General features: G+C 34.8%; 1 protein-coding gene across 9 annotated transcripts in view; it reads right to left on the bottom strand.

Annotated features, from left to right (window-relative positions):
• LOC148678115 (uncharacterized) overlaps nt 1-16,700 on the bottom strand; it is a 39,863-nt gene extending 23,163 nt beyond the window's left edge. For 5 of the 9 annotated variants that reach the window (XM_088631945.1, XM_088631964.1, XM_088631990.1 and 2 more), the window contains exons 1-3: nt 16,547-16,700; nt 367-420; nt 39-98 (exon numbers count right to left, since the gene is read on the bottom strand). In XM_088631945.1, the coding sequence (XP_088488071.1) occupies nt 39-98; nt 367-420; nt 16,547-16,604 (172 nt within the window). In that variant the 5' untranslated portion in view covers nt 16,605-16,700. The remainder of the gene's footprint in view (nt 1-38; nt 99-366; nt 421-16,546) is intronic. The other 4 variants (XM_088631954.1, XM_088631982.1, XM_088632000.1 and 1 more) reach the window with 3 other exon arrangements.
• Between the last annotated feature and the right edge of the window lie 207 nt (nt 16,701-16,907).

The following is a 16,907-nucleotide window of genomic DNA, read 5'->3' as shown; positions in this document are numbered from 1 at the left end:
GTTCTGACACTTCAACAGGAGTGATATACAGTACTTACCAGTCTTTGGTTCAACTGTAGTCTGCTCAGATTGTGATGTGACAGGATTACTAGTTGATGCTGAAAAACAAGGGATGGTAACTCTAGTGTGGGAGGAATACTTTAAATTTCTCATCAATTACAGATTACACTCTTTATAAAAAAATCACATTTAGCTACGTATCCTAAAAGTAACGCAAAGCACTTTAATATTTATTTTTACTTTAAATATTTCTCTTTGGGGTCCCCGGATTGGCTTATCTAGTAACTGCTCTCAGTGCAGTGGTGGTAGTTGAGTGATTGGTTGAAAAATCTAATTTTTGACACGTCAACTGGAGTGATATCTAACCATTCTTTGGTTGACCTTCAGTATCCAGAGGCTCTGAATTGACAGCAGTTGACGCTGAAAAACAAAAGAGAATAAAATAAGTGTAGTGGAATACTTTGAATTTCTCCTCAGTTACAAACTACATTCCTTATCACTTAGATGAGTAACCTGAAAGTATGACAAATAAATCTTTAACAGGAAAGCACAGCCCAGGAACATAGTTGTGATGCAAGATCTTAGTCGAGTAGATATGCAAGACCATAGATGAGAAGATAGCAGGGACGAAGCACAAAGAGCAAAGTCCACAGTAAAACATAGTCAAAATCCAGGAATACAACAAAGCCGAGGATGCCAAGACATGAGAACATAAACCTAAGACTGAGAGAGGAGATGACACAAAGACTTGTCTCAAAAAAGCCTGCTTCTAATAAGGCAAACATTTATTTCTGTGCGGGTTGTACTGATCTCATGCCATAGCATGTAGTTTTGGCAATCTGATTGGCACATATAGATGAGAGTTAATGGTTTCTTTGCTGATCATAGTGCATCGTCTAGCAGTCCAGTAATAAATAGTACATGACTAACACAGGCCTTATAAGTGGTACTGTATGTGTAGGATATTGATTAGTTACTTATTAGAAACAAAAGGTAATAGGTACCTACAGATGCAGCCATTCAAAACGAGCGGGGTATGCTGCGGTAAAACACGGTGGGCATTTCGCATCATAACGGGTCATATCGTGTCATACCGTATAATACCGTATAATACCACAGTTATGATAATAGTATCCGGAATCACCGATAAGTGGAACCAAATATGATTTACGTCTCGTGTACAGCATTTGAACTGTCGCCAGAAAACGCATGGTTTTAAATCTCATTCACTGCTGAAGGACAATCTTTTTCCAATTAAGAATTTAAGTTGTATACTCTTTAGACTTTTAATAATTTGAAACTGTGTTTTACAGCATGTTAATCATTAAACATTAAAAAGTTGGTATATTTTATAAAAGCAAGATTGCTCAGTTGGACAAAAGTACACAATCTACCACCTTTATCATAAATATTTTAATTATGCAAAAATATTTTATGCATCAAAGTCTTTACGGAAAATATTACTAATAGTATTAATAATGAATGACCTTGGACAGGCTGTAAGCTCAAAGTATTACCGTGGTCCACTTTCTTTGTAACCATCTTTGTAAACAAAAATACGTAATTTTGTTAATTGACAAAAAATAACACCACGATACACCACCATAAACTATATCAATTTTGGAACATAAACATAATATGTAAACTGTATATGGCTGGTATTGGTAGTTTAAAGAAAAAATACACACCAGTATTCTACTTTCTTCCTAAACATTTTAAGCATCAAAGTCTTGCATGTGGTTATTTTGGAAACATTTTTACGTGTTCTTTCTGACCATATTAAGTTTATATACCTTGTGAAAAGTCATAACGTTTTAACCTTTTCTGCAAATACACTCATTATTGGAGTAAACAAAAGCATACAAAATATGGAATCGCGTATCTAAAGAAATTAATAATGATATAATTATATTCATGTACTGTAGCTCAAATAGTAGTATAATACATTTACTATGGATATGTGTGCTTCTGTTTCACTGCCTCTCACATGACTACGTCTGTGGCGTAAAGGCTTAAGTGTGTACTTTATAAGCCTGACGTCCATGGGTCATGCCCTTCTGTTGTTTCCTTTTAACAAATAAACATTTCTTTGAAAAACTAAAATAGCAAATATTATGGACACTTTATTGACATTTTTTATATTTCTAAATATATTTATAATTCTAAATATATATTTTTTATATTTCTAAATATATTTATATTTCTAATTATATCTAAGTATATAACCTTTATAAAAGAGTTGTCTAGTGTTCATAAGTATGTCATTTAAAGATGACTTACAGGTCACTTACAAGTCCCTTACAGGTGACTTCAGAAACAAAGTAGCACCAAAACTCTTATGCAGTTTGTTCTCTTTTGAGACAAGATTCACATTCAAACTAAAAAGTGAAAACATTAATTTATATTTCTATAAATCTGCATTCTGAAGGTTTAATTATAGCATGGTAAAATCATTTTTCAATATATGGACAGTATATAGTATGAGTTTTAATCACATTTTTTTTAGTTGCATGAAAAAAACCCTCCAAAAATGTCTTCATCTCAGTTTTGAAGTTCCTTCCATCCATTTTCTAAACAATTTATCAAATAAAGGGTCAAGGGGGAGCCAGAACCTATCCAAACAATGAGCGCAAAGGCAGGGAACACTCCAGACAGGACACGAGTCCATTGCAGGGCATGTACAGACACAAACATGTACACACTTACACCAGGGATAGCACCCCAGGTCCAGGACTGAACCCAAGGCCCCAGCCCTGTGATGCAGCTATGCTAACCAATGCACTACCATGTTGCACACTGGTGATACATAACATAAAAATCCTAGAAATAGTATGTGAATGGTATCGAATATGGATGTAAAGTCTTTGCAGTGTAACCTTAGTATTAGTGTTTCTTTAGTTGACAATATAGGAAAAATCTAAGGAAGAATCTACTTAGCCATAAAAGTAAAGTTCCATCATCAAATACATTTATTAAATTATATCATTCAGGAACAGCGAACATATTCAGCAATAACAAAGGATAAATTGAGTGAAACTCAAATCATACAGTAAGTATTTTGTTTTCAAATCTGATTATTTTTAGGTAGCCTAACCAACCAATGGGATTGTGAAGTGACTGAAAAGCTAAGTTGCCAAAACAGACGTTTTTCATGCATTCACTAAGAAAACGTAAGTCACTAACAAATGGTGAATGGTCAATATTATTTCTAGCCTAGAAGTTGCACTGCCCATCAAAAACTAGGTGTTTCAAGTGAAAACCAAGAAGAAATTCACGATTGCTACTCATATGATAAAGAGTATCCGTACTTGTATAGAGCTGAAGCAGTAGATTAATAAAAAAAAACAGACCTTGGATTAGAACTTCCCAGTGAAAGTTGTTTCATGCCAGAACATCTGACTTGGTCCAGTGAACAGTAGATGAGAAATTCCTCCCAAGCTATTAGTGTTTTAATGACTGATGGCAATGAGGCTGAGGGGTGATGCAGATACAGATATCACATCTGCATGGAGTAATGGATGAGCACAAAGGAATAATATTATCTTATTCACTACCTTAAACAGTTAAACAATGGGGTGGAAATGTCTAATGTTTTGAGATGTTTAAACAGCTGGTTTCTTCTAGATTTTGTTTAAACTTGTCTGGTCAGCACAGGTTTTTGTCATGTGTTCCCACAGTTACAGTATTTCTTTTAATTTCTTCCCAATTCCACCACTAAATAAGATGTATTGTTATTGAGAAGTTTAAAAAGAATAAAGAGAGTGTGAAACAGAGTTTCAAAAAGAGCCTGAAAAAGACCACCACTGCAATGATTGAACAGGCAAACATAGCGCTCTTGAAGACACCAAAAAAACCTCGTCACCCAAATTTCTTTCAATGAGTTGAAGTATGCGGCAACACCAGTCATTAGAGGTGAAATAAATTACAAATCTGCAAAAGTGGAACTGAGCCATACTGTATATTCTAGCAGAAACAAATCAGGATAAAATTTATCACCAATCCCAGAGACCTGGGACACTCCAGAAATGCAGCAAGACACTTCCAGGAGACCTGTGCTTGCAACAACAGTAGCAAGGAGGTCTACTAACAAAGAAAATAATTGATGCACCTTTTAAGATCGGAGATTGTGCGCTTATATATTAGAAGACTGACATCAACACAACTAGGTGGCCTTGTGGACAAAGATCAAAGAAAAAAAGGATAACAAGCCATAACACTTCAGACTTGGAGTAACTTTACCACAAGGTCAATAGATGAAGTATTCTCCTGATTATGTGAGGATCCTGACATAGCATACAGTGAAACTCTCCAGGAGGCAGAGGATATTCCTGACTGACCAACCCAATGCTCCCTAAATGCAATGACATGACATATCCTAAACACAGCTGTCCTATAACATGGCTACCGTAGATGTGTAACCTTAATGGAAAGCATGTAGAGACACCTTTTAGTGGAGTAACAAATGACCTGCATAACAGAACTGTACAAAAGTCAGTAATAGGGTATTAGGATCAACTGCTTACCAACTAATTGATCATAAAAGATACTAACATTTTAAAGTAGAATTTGAGCATAGACTTGATAAACCTTCTGTGTCATGGCAGATCAACACATTCCCACGTTCACAGATCCCCACAAACACCAATGCACAACATAATTCTCCAACCACTTCCCTTGTCCCACACCACACATAATTAAACCAGGCTTTCGGTCTCTCTCTCTCTGAAACCCAGCGCTTCCTAGAAAACACAAACAGCGCTGTGATATTCTGGGTGATTTAATTTAGCCACAGCAAAAACCTATGAACACCAAAATGGTTCTTCTGCATAGATAGCCAATAGCCTTTCCTCTACCTGTTTTCAGCTAGAAATCAGGAAAACCGACCCTCAATATGCTTTTCAAAAACTAGTTGTAACAGACAGAACTATAAAACACATAAGATGCATATCTTTAGTAATTTTCTTAAATACACGTAGCAAGTAATTGTACTTTATCCCAGTTATTTTGTAATTATATTCATTACATTTCTCTGAATTCTGGATTTAGGTGGCTGTGTAATTATTCTCTGTAAGCAAATAAATAATATGGTTCTCTTTCACTCTTTCACTGGTAATGGGATCATTATCCTGACAAAAACATTAATTTCTGTTGAATAAAGGCCCATACTGATGAAATTAACAAAAGACACCTTTTAAAATATCGTTGGAGCATCCACATAAATACAAAATGCCCTTTCAGCAACAGAATTTCAGAAAATCATTAATAACAGTTTCCAACCTTAAGGATATGGTGAATCACACATTCTAGTTTCCCTTTCTAAATAGATTTAACTCTTTAGTACACAGTTCTTATTGCAATGTAGACCAACCACTATAGTCGAACGGTATGATAATGTTTACTGGTACTCTACGTTATTAAAAAACCTTCAGTATACCAAAGTACCTAAAGCTCAAGAATGTTGAATTCATACAAATTAGAGATACAATTGAACACAAATTATAGTGTGTAGCACTTCCCCTTTTCTTCATTTTAATTCTTAAAATTCTTATTGCATGCATTTGGGGGTATTTTGCTTACTGTTAAGAGGCTTAACTTTTTAAGGATTAAAGTAGTAAACAGATAAGAAATCTGAAAGAAAGAAAGAAATTGATGTATGTTTTTCTTGTACAGGATAAATGCCTTAGTTCTTCCCTCTTATAGATATTAACAGAGTTATCCTGCCTGTTCTTTGGAATCATTTCCTCATGGCTTAACATTCGACCCACATGTGCAGCATAAATCTTTTCACCTCAGAAATATCGCTAGACTACGCCCTATGCTATCACTAACTGTGGCTGAAAACCTGATCAACACATTTGTGTTCTCTCGAATTGACTACTGTAATGCTCTACTCACTGGGGTATCTAAATCTACTCTGAACAAACTGCAGTACGTCCAAAACTCAGCAGCCAGAATCCTGACCAGGTGTAGTGCAAGTGTTCACATTACTCCTATCCTGGAGTCCTTGCACTGGCTTCTGGTCAAATTCAGTGTAGACTTTAAAATCCTCATGCTCACCTATAAGGGTCTGCATGGCTTGGCACCTCAGTACCTGTCTGAACTTTTATCGCCCTACTCCCCACCTCGCAACCTTCGCTCTTCTAATTCTGCTCTCCTTACTGTCCCCCAAGCCCGTCTACATTGTATAGGTGACAGGGCCTTCTCCTGTTATGCCCCCAAGCTCTGGAACTCTCCCCCCAGGAATATCAGAAAGACACCTTCTCTAAACTCCTTCAAATCCAGACTCAAAACCCTCTTCTTCAGAAAAGCCTTTACTTAACTGGTTCCATTTTTCACCCCTTGGCTTTTCTTAGTACCACCATCCACGGTCTCCTCTATATATTGTAATTGTGTTTTATCTTGTGTATTCTTCTTATTTATTGTTGTTGTCTTTCTGTAAAGCGCTTTGAGAAGCCACCTTTAAAGGTGCTATATAAAATAAAGTTTATTATTATTATATCTTTCTAGACCAGGGAAGGTAGTAATTTTCTAAGGTGGACTGTATGTTATTACACATTCATACTTTAATAAAAATTACCACACCATCTATTTTGTAAAAAATGAATAATATTTTTTTATTAATATCAATAATCGTTTAAAAATATAACAAAATACGTTTATCCAAATATTATATTAGGAGGCATTTCAAATGGCAAACTGTTATGTCATACTTGCTACTAATTTGATGGGAGAAAATGAGCAACTTTGTCATGAAAGACTTGACACTGAAATACACATACAGTACTGTATTGAAGAAGATAACTCTTTGCAGATTTGACTCTTTCCTTGCAGTTTACAATCAAAGTTGTTCATGTCACTAATTCCTTAAGTGAAAAATGTAAATTCTGAGAGTTCAATTCAGGAAAATCCACAAAGTTTCTTTTCATTTTCAGAAACAAATCAATCTCTGTTCTACGGCCCTTGCTCTTTTCGGAACTTTCCCAGATTCAGTTATCTAACATTTGTGTGGTACAGAACATCCGCTACTCCAGCAGAGAGAAAAATTCCTGGTGATTTAATCCTCTTGCTCTGATGAAGTTGACCCCAGATTTTTAACTATCTACAAAACTACTTCATTTCAGAAAATATTTGCAGAGATCTTCTTGGTTTCTAAAACAACACAAAAGTTATTTCTATTTGGGTTTTTTTTATACTTTTTTTAAATTTCTTTTAACAGCCTAACATTTTTGCCTGTAAGGTTGCTTCCATCAGTGGTCATACATAATCTATTCTAGTTCAGGCACACTTTTTAACACTTATTTGCTGCCTCTAGAAAATATTTTCTAGGAGTTGTATTTTTCATTCATTTTCATTCATTCATTTTCAATACTATATTATATCACTGTGTCTTTCTTGGTGCATTGTTCACTATTGTGTGCGCTTATACACTACTTACAGGTTAATCATGGGGCCTAAACGTGTTAAGAAAATCAAAATTGTGATTGTGTGTAAAAGCACAAAAAAACAAATGAAGTTAACAAATGAAGTGATTTCTTTACAGGACAGAACTGTACTGTACTTAGGTGTAATTAATAATGTTTAACTAGTTAAGGGGTGTTTTTCATTACTAAAAATACAAACTACAGTATGAATGTGAGCTATTATTGTTGTTTATTTTGGCTTTTTATGGTGAAAAAGTTAAAGTAGGGGCGTCATTTTTGTGGTCTGAAACAGATCATAATTTTCCCCCATTGGAATGGAAATAGGTTTTTCTTTTTACAAATTTTTGTTGTACGAAAGGATTTCTGGGAATGAATTATGTTCGTAAAAAGAAGTACAGGTGTACTTTGATGTGTTTTTTTCTCTTGAACTTCTGGTTCAAGCTATGTTTTTGAATCCTGTAACACTTTATTTGCAAAGTAGACACATAGCTTTCCCTATCACATCAGAAAATGAATTTTTCTTACCACGTCAACCAGTTCAGGGTAGAGGGGAGCTGGAATCTATCCCAGCAAGCAGGATGGGATGCCCGTCTATCACAGTAAATTAAATTCACTTTTTTAAAAAGACTTGACAGTCAGTATTTACTTCTTTGATAAACTAATATTTTGAAAAAAACAACAACAGTGGGCTACTAATTTTTCTACTGGCTCTCAATGCTTAACCATAGCAACTTACAGCCAGCCAATTATAAGTGAGCAGTAATACATTCCATCAAGTTATACAGTGTTCACTAACAGTAAATTACTGCCCTCATAATGCAATTAAGTATAAGCTGTAATAAGCATCAATTTGATTCTTCTTCCGATCAGAGGGATTATCAGTGAAAAAAGCTCCCCAGCTCAGAATGCACCACTACTCCTGGAAATAAGATGGAGCACTCAATTAGTCTAGGCAGCTGTCTGAAGATCAAAGATTTGTTGAATATTTAGTGTTTTATCCAACACAAGTACAGATGGAGACTGATGCTTTAACCTCATTTGACACCTTCCTTAGAATATTTTTTTTTCTTGTTTTGGGTGTTTTTAGGTGGAAGATTCTAGCTGGGAATCATGGTTGGCCTGGATAAAGATATCAGATGGGATGGATCCAGGCTGCTGGCTATATTTTGTCCACCCTTTTCCTGAAGGTTATTTCTACTGGGATAGTTAACATGAAAAATGACTCTCTAACATATAATAAGAAAAAATTCCATGCTCAAAATAAAATGACATTTTATTTTTAGCATTTATTTTGTTGTACACATATACATAAAAGTATGCAGAACTGTGTACAGTGGTATCAGCATTCCAAAGTTAACATCCTTCTGACTTGCCTTATTTAACTGTAATTACAATCATCAACTGACTTTCTCATTGAGATGATGTGGACCATTATCATAATTTAGTCTTTTAAAGTTTTTAGTAAGGCTCTCTGATTAACTTTATGTAGTACATTTATTGACAAACCACACCTTCCCTGTGTGTTTTAAAGCAGTGACATTTCTGATGTGACTTATACAGCGTTATTATATTAATGACGACAGGAAAGATCCTCAAAAGGGAACTCTATTTGTAAAACTCAAGTCATAGATCACATTACTCCAAGATAATGGTACAGGCATCATTAATACCCCTGTCTCCAAAAAGGGTACATAAGAAAGGGAACTGAAAGTGTCCATGTACATTTGGGAGGGAAGGTCAGTTGTCTGAAATCATACACACATATGTCACATATTAAACATTATGTATATCTCTGAGGCTTTAATAACTTAAACCTGGTAATCTAACATTTCACACTATATTGAATTGACTCAGCAAGGATGGTTTATTATATTTGTGGACTTAACAGTTTCCTTGAATGATTCCATGCTGAGGGCAACAATTCATGCATTTGCTAAGTAGGGCAGCTACCAATCTATTTAACACACAACCATATTAAAGAAATGTCTACTGAATTAATAATCCATATTCTTCTGTCACAGAAGAGTTTGTGCATGTAGTTGAGACTGGTAAATTAAAGGTTAATAATTTGTTCTCTATAAATGTAACTGACCTACATTAGGATTACTTGAGGTTTGAGAATTGGTAACAATAGCTCATTTCAGAATTTTTCTAATGACTTGTAGTGCGGGGTTAGTAATGGCTTCAGTGCTTTTATTTCTAATTTAATTGAATGAAAGCCAATCAGTGGGTTTTCATTAATTAAACTTGACAACTTCCACCTAAACTAAGAGTTATTGCAAATGTTAATCCTAAACCTTACTAATGGCACTTGCTAGCCAAGCTTATTGTTTATTGCTAAAATAACCTTTTAAAAAAGATATAACCATGAAATCATTGAACAAATCAGAGAAATTCTGATAGAGGTGATTAGAGCCAGGCCACAGAAAATACCACTCATTGAAATCCTGAAAAGATAAGATTCTATTTCTTTTACATACTATGAAACAAGAAGCGTGGCAATCCTTACAAAATACACCTGACTGATACTTTTTATGAGTAATTGTGAACATGTTGCCAACCAAGGTTCAATTATCTGGTGATTTAGAGTCAGCTCTGGTAAGCTCAGTAATCATAAACAGCAGTGTGGATTAGTGGTTAACGTTCTGAACTTGTAACTGGAAAGTTGTGGTATCAAATTCCTACACTCAAATACGATATTTCACTCAAAGCTTTCAAATTAGATGCCCAGTTGTATAAGTGAGGCCAAATCTGTGAATAAAAATATCAATTAAATAAATTCACAATAATCCAAAACATATTTATTGAAATAGAATTGTAATGGCCTTTATATTAGTGCTATTTAATATAGCTTGGTTGGTTTTCTACCAGTGAAAGCTCTGAACTTAAGAAGCAACAAGTGCACTAAAGAGAATTACTGTTACAGAAGCAAGGCTATTACACTTAAAATGAACGTGGCTTTGATCAGCAGGAAATGTTAGCTCTCTTGACACCTCCAGAGATGAACTGCACATATTAACACCTCTTACTCTGCACCTCAAATGTTAAGCGAGTGAGAAACTCATCTGCACTCAAACCTTGGCAGGTCACCTGCCACAAATGCACTGACGGGGCAAAAAGATCAGCCTTTGAAGAACATGCCATGTGGGAATACCCACAATACCTGATGTTGTCATGACCAGTCACCACCCATGATGATGGAATTTAAAGTCCCTACACAGCAATTTGCAACACTATCTGAAACTTCCACAACGTGACAGCTATTTATTCACACAAGAGCAAACAATGCTGTCTATAAAGCACAACTGAAACAATTTAGCTGAAAATAGCTCTTTGACTGAGATACCATATGTAACAGATTTCTGCCCAAGATTTTGTGATGAGATCCCATTTGAAAGTTTGCCTGATCAACAAAGTAATATGTACAGTTGGGCTTTTGTTGACACCACTGAATTTCAATAAATATTCAGTGTATCAGCTACAAAATCTGAGCCTGCGATTTTATAGGCATTTCTCTCAAACTAAGTCACAAACTGCATCTGTGTTTCCATGTCTTGAGACTTGGTGCTCATTCCAATGGGGAAGCCATCTTCAGTGAAAATTTCTCTCACTTTTTCTACTCGTGCCTTTGAGAAAGAGTTACCAAACAAGGACTGGACAGGCTACAACCAGATCTAGTATTCCTCTCCCCATGGGACTTCTGAAAAACTGAGAACAGCACCTGACCAATCATGGCTGATACTGATTATTTGAGACTAACCTGAGTTTTTTAGTATTTGTATTAAAACAATGTGGCATTAGTTCCTTTTTGTAATGCTTAAGTGATTGATAAGACGTTTGTATGACATAGATTTATACATACAGTACTGTATATATTCTTGTTTTGGGTTATTTTGCAAATTTAATTAATATATTAATAAAATTGCATTTTATATTCTTTGAAAAAGTGTGAGTATATCGCTGTTGTTATAACTGATTCCTAGCAGCCATAAAGTACTCACAATGTTTACAGTCCAAATTGTTTCAATAAATTCAGACCAATTGACTACACCGTTCTGAAGCATTCTGTGATTGTCACTCACATGTTATGAGAGCTCAGATTTGATTATTAGTAAAACAATTTGCCTGGGCATTGCTTTAGATAAAACAAGCACATTGTTACTTTTTAATGTGACTGATAATCCTGCTAACACAATATTTAGTGCATTCCTTAAATTGATCCTTCGGTATTCCTTAAATTGATCAAGAATAGAAAACAAGATGTGTATGTCAAGGTGAGGAAAACCTGAACTTTAATGATGACAAAAATTGTTATAAGACAATCATAGTCAGCTTTTTGTAATGCACGACAAGAAGGTCACCCTGAAAGAACTAATTATTTTCCTGTTATTATATATGATATTATATTATAAAATGTTACCTTCAGATATTCAATGATTTGGCATCTGCCAGTAATTTAGCAATCACTTGTGTTGGAAGTGTTTCAGTAGGACCCGTGAAAACAAGACTGTGAAGTCATTTAATCTAAACAGCAAATTACTCAAGAGTGTAAAAAAAAAGAATCAACGTAATCTGAAATTTATGATGACTCACTTGTTACTCTAGAATAAATTACAGCTGGAGGAGGACTATAATACCAAGACAAATCCTGTGAGAAAAGTCAAAATAGAAAATAGAAATAGAAGTCACAGTAACACTGCAGACCACACCCTTGGCTAGGGTGGTCCCAAAGATCTATGCATAAAAAATACAGAATGGCAACAGATCAAAGCACAATAAGCTTTATTCTAGAGTTATTTATCAGTTTTTTCAATAGCAAACTGTTTGGTATTTATTATAAAGTATGTGTATGTGATTGAATGAACTAGTTGCTTTGCAAATGTTTATCACTTCATTGTTCTTTCGTGTGCGCATTGATCTAAAAGTTAAGATGAGTCAGAGAAAGTTCTAGTAGAGACCATTAACCACAGCCCCGTCTCTTGTTTTTTTATGTAGTTATGTAAGTGAACAAACATAACACAAAAACTTTCAGAAAAAGCTCCCTTCTCTCTACTACTAAACTTTTCAATCTATTTCCTACAAACCCCACCACCAATAATGCTGTGCAAGCCCTTTTTATAATAAGCCTTAACTGACAATATACAGTGCAGTAATAATCATCATCGGGTAACCCTACTTAGAATTGACAGAGGTCCTTTAGTGGCCTCTAGTGTGTGGTTGACTACTGCTGTCCTTTCATAGGACTCCAGTCACTTCATTTCTCAGAAATACGTTAAAGGTTTAGACTAGAGAGTCATTATAACAAAGAGCATAAAACAGATAAAAAAGAAAAGAAAATTGAAAAGCAAAAATGGGATATAACACAACAATACAATTATTGACAGAAATCAAATAGAGAGCAGAAGAGCTCATGGGGAAAAGTCTATAAAAAGTGTAAATGTTGAAATTCTCTAATGTGCAAAGGTAATCATATAAATAATTTCTCAGACAACAGACAATGGTCTCTTAATAAAGAGTGACATACCTTTGGTATCTTTATTGACTAGTGAATGCTTCGGGGCACACTCACCTAAAATTTACTGTATGATCTACAGTCAGTGAGCTAGAACTGCTGTTGCAAAGTCCTTGACACATCAATTGTAATGCTAGCATGAACACACAAGCTGCAGCAGAATTTCAATTCAGAAGCATGCATGACAAACACCAAGCAAGTGCAGGCTATCTGTGTTTGAGCAAAGATGTATTCCTGGACAGACCAAAATAATGACACAAAGGAAGGACTGATAAGTACTTTGCATACTGGTAAACAGTGGCAACTACAGAGTAATGTACTACATCTTACCCAAGGCACAAGAGCCTTTATGTGCCTGTGCACATCCTGAGGAAGTAATTTGTCTTCCACAAAATACAAACTGACATAAACTGATCCATGATAAGATATGGAGTAGTGCACAGCATTCACAGTATGTATCATTTCCTATTATCATCCGGGGAGCCATTTACGTTAGTATCACATAAGCCAATTAGTGAAACATTCCCCTACCTTAAAACCTGTGTTTGTACATTAAACAGAAGATTAAACTGCTGATCAACAAAACCAAGGCACAGTGCTCAAATAAGCAAAAAATGTCACAATAAGTATTTTCTCTTCATGACGTCGAATTCTATTCTAAATTTAACGTCAGTGATAAGTTTCTTGTGTTGAAAGGAGACATACAAATTTGAACAAAAATATAGAATGGATGCTTGGGTTATATAGGTGAAGATATATACTTTTTATATTATGTATTGCAAAAAGTAACATACAGGTATATTAAAATGTTATTTTGCTTTTTGTCCTTTTAGTGCTGTTGGTGGATTAGATGGATTATAACATGCTTCATAAAATTGCAAAAATAAAGTACCCTTCAAAAATATTTACTCCCTTCCAATGCTGTCCATTTGATGAATTGCATATGATGCATACATATATTTAAAAGTTAATATTTTTATTCAATGCTTGAATGCTCAGATTGAACAATTATATGGGTGAAAGAAGTAGAATATCAGGAAGACAACTAAAGAAAAATCTAAAAATGAAAAACTAAAATGATTAAGTATTCACTGCCCTGAATCAATACTTGTTGGAAGTATCTTTAGTAGCAATTACAGTCACAAATCTTTTTACATAAGTTTCTACCAGCCTTGCACACTGAGATGATGCTATTTTCACCCATTCCTATTTGCAAACTTGCTCAAGCTCTGTTAGGTTGGTTGGAGTATTAGGTCGCTTATTGATTAACAATAATTTTCATAATTTACTTATCCTAGATTTACTAACAGATTCAAGTCAGGATTTTGACCTGGTCACTCAAGGGCATTCACTTTCATCTTGTTAAGCCACTACACATTGAGTCTGGTCTTTTGCTTTGAAGTATTGTGTTGCTGAATGGTTCATTTTAATCCCAATTTAATGTTTTGCATTTAGACTAAAATGTTCAAGTTTTGTATGTTTCTGTATCACTTAAATCACCCTCCACTTCCCAGGATATTTAAACCATCACTACCCTCAGGTTGGTACTCAGTATTAAAAGTTATACTCCTTTTCTAGGAGCTCCTACTGTACCTTTGCTGAGAAATTATCTTCCCAACTGAACCTCTGGCCTTCGATACATGACCTTTGTCCCTCGACTTCAACCCAGTGTCTTGGAAAAATAACCATCGATCTGACAGAACCTCTGGCCTTTGATATTTCCCTTTCGTCCCTCGACTTCGACTTCAGCCCAGCGTCTAGCATAAGTAGCCATCGATCTCCTCTCCCTTTTACCCTTTTCTCCAGCCCTCCGGAAACTCTCAGAATAACACACAGGGTCCTTCCTCGCCCTTGTGGACACAGCACTCGTAACAAATATGTTCTTTTTATTTTTCAACACTATGCCATACAGACCTGCTTTGTGGAATAATGGGGATATTGTTGACCCAAGGACATTTTCTCCTATCTCAACCATTGAATTATGCTGCTCTTTCAAAGATGTGGCGTCCCTGACCAGTGTTTTCCTTGCCCAACTCCTCAGTGGATATTGCTCAATTCAGACTGGTGTGCTTAAAAATACTGTATATTCAATGTCTTTGGATTTTTTTAGGCCCTTCAGTAGATTGGTGCCTTTATAAAACTTCATCCCTGGCTTGTGTTGTAAGCTCCTTGGTCTTCATACTGTAGTTGAATCTTTGTTTGAAATTCACATTTCTGGCTGTGAAATGTGACAACCTGACAAACGTCACAAAGACAAGTGTATTTATTCTGGAATCATGTGAAGCACTATTATTCCACACAGAGGCCATCCAAATAATAGCATAAATTGTGAAAGTTTTTTAAAACTTGTAAACTAATTTAGATTTACCATAGTAAAAGTGGATACTTATGCAATCAACATATTTAGTTGTTGATGTCATTTCACAGTTGTTGCTTTCACCCACTGAAAGTGTGAGCACTGAAGTTTGGATTAAAAATCATCACTTTTAAAAACCTTGCATCGTTTGCAATTCAAAGAATACTTTTGCAAGCGACTGTAAATATAAAACCAAAGCTGCATTTAGACCATATAATATATATTTTTTTAAATAAATGTTGAAATATATTCCTGACACTTTGGATGAAGAAAATTACAAATAATTATGCAATTATGTAATTGCAGCTCTTGGAGGAAAATGTTCAAGTAAAAGTATTTGACAAAAATAATGTCCAAGTGTCTTGACTTTTTTTTAAAGTAACAGTGCAAAATATGTATTCTTATTTGTCTGCCGATAGGAAAGTCAGTAATAGTTCAAATGAATGCATAAATACTTCAAACACAGTATGTACCAATACAACTAAGAGTAGGTGTCATTGTCAAATTAGAATAATTTCCAAAAACAATGTTTTTTACACTGAATAACTATGTTTCAGAAACAAGTCTATAATTACATCTATGAAATATAGTATGAATCTCAGAAGAAAAATATTTCAGAAAACTGAGAACATATTCTAATGAACAGTTTATTTTTTCTTACTATTTAATTTAAGTCTTAAAGCAAACTCATTTTAAAAACATTAAAGCTGCTGACTGAATGTAATGGATATACAAAATATAGTACTGGGTCACATACTTTTCCATCATTACTCTAAAACCAGATAATGAGAAGATAGAGAATGGAACATACGCAACAAAGAAAAACGCTTTTAACTAAATCTAAAAACGAAAACTAAGTAGTTTCATCCATTCTTAAAAAATGTACTGGTAACTATAGAAAAGATTCTCAACACCCATTGTAAAAGTATTGCTGCATTTTTTGAATAATGCTAGAAAGTGTCATTGAAGAACCGTATCTGAAATATTGCTACCAAGCACTAAAATTACTAAGCATAATTACAGTTACTTTTATTATAAACCTATGAGAACGTTTACATTATACTATATACAGCATATTTGTAACATTGAGTTTGTTTGTAAAAAGCCTTTATTTTATATTTTGTGTAATCTCTTTTAAGGATTTTTCTTGCTTTGCTGTGACTTGTTTTTTGACACGTTTTTTGACTTCCCTATGCTAGTTTTACAAGTATTTTATTTAGCAAGCTAAAAGTGGCACAAGAAAAAAGAATCTTTTACCTGAAGCAACACACAAGGGGAAAATTAGAAGAAGACAGGGATTTCCAAAAGACCTCATGGTTCCAGATGGTGCTGTCCCGAAGAGCTCAGTGAATCAAATGCTTCTTTATCAGTGATGCACAGCCTAATTAGCAAGTGGAAAAGGTGTACACTGGCAAGCTCACAGCTGCTTATTTCAGGACTTCCGTAGATAAAGAACAGGAGGAAATACGTATTCTACCACTGGGAAGCCAGTGAGTGGGAGAATTCTTTAAACTGTTTACAGGAACTTCATTTTAAAACGAAGTTGGTCGCCAATGTTCAGTGTTCAAAAATGTTATTCTTCCTGCCTAGTTTTGTGTCAGTTGGCTTGAGTGTAATG

The sequence above is a fragment of the Lepisosteus platostomus genome, chromosome 1 (assembly GCF_059453375.1).
Source record: "Lepisosteus platostomus isolate fLepPlt1 chromosome 1, fLepPlt1.hap1, whole genome shotgun sequence".
Lineage (NCBI taxonomy): Eukaryota > Metazoa > Chordata > Actinopteri > Semionotiformes > Lepisosteidae > Lepisosteus > Lepisosteus platostomus.
This window is presented reverse-complemented; position numbering and strand designations above follow the sequence as displayed.